The sequence below is a fragment of the Hipposideros armiger genome, unplaced genomic scaffold, assembly GCF_001890085.2.
Source record: "Hipposideros armiger isolate ML-2016 unplaced genomic scaffold, ASM189008v1 scaffold_1076, whole genome shotgun sequence".
Lineage (NCBI taxonomy): Eukaryota > Metazoa > Chordata > Mammalia > Chiroptera > Hipposideridae > Hipposideros > Hipposideros armiger.
Genome location: NW_017732426.1, coordinates 208,412 through 211,475, shown reverse-complemented (window position 1 = coordinate 211,475; position 3,064 = coordinate 208,412). Strand labels below are relative to the sequence as shown.

The following is a 3,064-nucleotide window of genomic DNA, read 5'->3' as shown; positions in this document are numbered from 1 at the left end:
TACTAGAATCTAAAAAATACCTGAATCCTGAGCATAAAGGTGAAAGAATCCATTACGTATTTTCCTGACTAGCTCATCATCTAAATGACTATAGGCTGCGGGAGGGCAACTGTAGTAAATAGGAAAAATCAGTCAAACATTCAGATTAAATTTTACCAAACTGATTTTTATTGGGACAAAAATGACTAAGCTACTTTTATTGTATCCTATAAATAAAGTCTCAGTATCTTTAAAATGAAGTTAATTTAATGTCTCTCAATAGCTTTATAATAACATATAAACATAGCAGCCAATGCCTAGTTCTCTTTACCTGATTTTTCCCAGGCTTGGTATCAATTATTCTTTTACAATTCCTTCACAAAATATTAGGATTTTAGAGCTGAAGAGTACTGTATAAACCCAAACTCGAAATCCTTCATGTAACATACGAGAAAAGCTATAACTCCAAGAGGATACCTGGCCCTGGCTGAGTGTCATGCAGTTAATGAGTGGCAGAAACAAGGACCAACCAGGTCTACAGACTTCACTGTCTACCAGCACTGAAAGATATTAATCTTAGAGTAAACCATTACCTCTTGCAGAACTCTCTTCATCTTTAGTAACAGCGTCTTAACGGCCGTGCAGTCCTGCAACATCAGCCTGAAGGGCAGGGAGTCCATGCCTCCATTTTCCTCCACACTTTGCAGAGGCCAATCTGCAGATGGGCTGCTGGGCATTCGGCTGATATGGGAACACCTTGCTTCCTGATCCATGTCTTTTGTTAATTTCAGGGAAAGATTCCTAGTAAGAAAAATAATGAATGAAAATTACAATGCAGTCTATTCAGAGCAGTATTTTCAAGTTGTTGATCAGTGTCAGAAGTGAACTACAAAATATTTTCTTGTGGCCCTCACATTTTCTCATATTTGTCTTTGAGAATGCTGAGCGTTCCTGTCAAAATTATGAAATGGGTCAATATATTTAGTAGTACGCAGATGAATAAAGAAAACCTCATTTAAAATGAAGGCAGGAAGGCCGGAAGGCGGAGCTCTCAGGTACTACCACTGGAGGTCAATTACATACCTCAACAGGCAGAAGTGTCAATCACTGACCCCAACAGGAAGGGAGGTACCTTTATTCCCAACGAGAAGTGTTTCCATTTTATTACTTCAGCAGGAAGAAGGAAGATCTCACCTTGATCAGCAATAAGCTCTGTCAAAGGGACCCTCACAACTTAGCCAATTGGAAGCCATCACCACCCTGAACTCTCACTTTCCTCCAATAGACTTTCATTTAAAGCTCTGCCTCCCAACTTCCTCCTTTTTTTCTAAACAATGATGCTCCCGCCTGTGTTTGCTGGACTTCCTTATAGTCTTTGCTGCATCATGCTTGTTCCATATTGCAATTCTCTGTTTTCCTAGATAAGCCCNGCAAAGGCATAGGCTGCAGTGGGGCTGCAGTGGGCTGCCGTAAGCATGAGCGGCTGGAGGCATGAGCCACCGTGAGCCGCCGTAAGCGGCTGTCCAATGGCCGGTGATCGATCTGCCTCAGCCGGGAAGAGCACAATGATAATACCAACATGGGTCAGTGAAGCGATGTCTTCCACAACTAGACTGAAGAACAAAAGGACAGCAACTTGTCTGTGCCCTTTCCCTGATTCCCCAACGCTGTTCCCGCCCTCAATTTCCCAATAAAATCTTTAGAGAAAAAAAAAAAAAAGAGGGACAAAATTAGTAGTGTGATATTCCATTTAGATTATCTACACTTGACCCACCTCAAAATTAAAATCTCATATGTTAACTGAGCACTATGGGGAAAATATTAAATAAAAGGATGTTCTAGTGTGATATGTTAAACTTATTAATTACTGTTTTATCTTAAAAATCAATTAATTGGGATGTTCTGCAGTCAAAAATAACCTGTGTACAAAAGTGAGACTACTATACATTTAAAAATAGGTTTTTAAAATAGGAATAAGCACTATTGTTCTACATTAAAAAGATGTTGCTAATCTAAAATGAATAGTTGATATTAAATATAGTAAAGAAATGTAAATTGCCATTTGAAAATGCCTGGTTTAGAGAACATTTCAAGAAATCATTTTCTTTAAAGGAATTTATTATGAACATTTTATTACTACAACAGTTGTGTATGTTAAACATATACTGATATTGCTTTTCTTCTGACCATAAAGAATAAGAACCCCTGCTCTCTGAATGGGCTTAACAAATAGCTGTACTTATTGCTCATTGTACATCAGCTTTAAAAATTGATTCTTCAAATACTTTTTAATGAAGAAACAGGTGGAAGTATAAAAACAATCTCAATACATTCTGAATGTGACTTTGTAGTGAATATCACTGAATATCTTTAAATTAAAAAATTAAGTGCCCTAAGAAAGCCTCTTGACTCTTCCTGTCAGTTCTACTTCCCTTTATTTGCATTGACTTTTTAAAATTCTTATTATTAAAATCCAAACCAAAGAGAGAGGCAGAAAGCTGAAGAGTTGAATGTTACTGACTTTGAGATTAATATCTTTTAATATAGCAGCTGTTATTAAGTTTGCCTTGTTCAAAGAGATTCCGGCTGCATGTAAAGCCAAAGGTCAGGGAGATTCCACAAGTGCAGGAAAACACTTACGCTGTCAATATAGAAAAAATATAGTCACACAGATACTGGTGTGTTGTTTACCAAAAGACTCACCCCAAGTTAAAAGCCCTAATTTATTGTGTTTGCCAATTTCTGTGGCATAATATTCATATGTCTCTGATTTCAAGCTACCAAAATGACATAAATGAATCTACAATTGGGAAATATGCACAGAAACCATGATGTAGAATTTCTACATATAGATCCAATAGATGTAAATAAGCTCACGAGTACTGTTAATAGTAAAATATAGTAAAATAAATAGGAAATAATGAGTTTTGAATACTGGTTGTGCTTTTAAATATATAATATGTTTTATTACAAGTGTATGTAATTCAACATTTTAGGCCTGTTCTTAACTGCTAGCTTATAAAATTCCTGAAATTCTAACACTGATTAAGTATAAGCACAGTACTCATACGCCACTGCATACCAG

The 3,064-nt window shown here is 36.6% G+C and overlaps 1 protein-coding gene across 1 annotated transcript in view; it reads right to left on the bottom strand.

Annotated features, from left to right (window-relative positions):
* The window catches only part of LOC109376253 (serine-rich coiled-coil domain-containing protein 1-like), a 191,828-nt gene that overhangs the window by 4,903 nt on the left and 183,861 nt on the right, over positions 1 to 3,064 (bottom strand). The window contains exon 2 of the mRNA XM_019632115.1: positions 573 to 780. Coding sequence (XP_019487660.1) covers positions 573 to 780 — 208 coding nt within the window. The remainder of the gene's footprint in view (positions 1 to 572; positions 781 to 3,064) is intronic.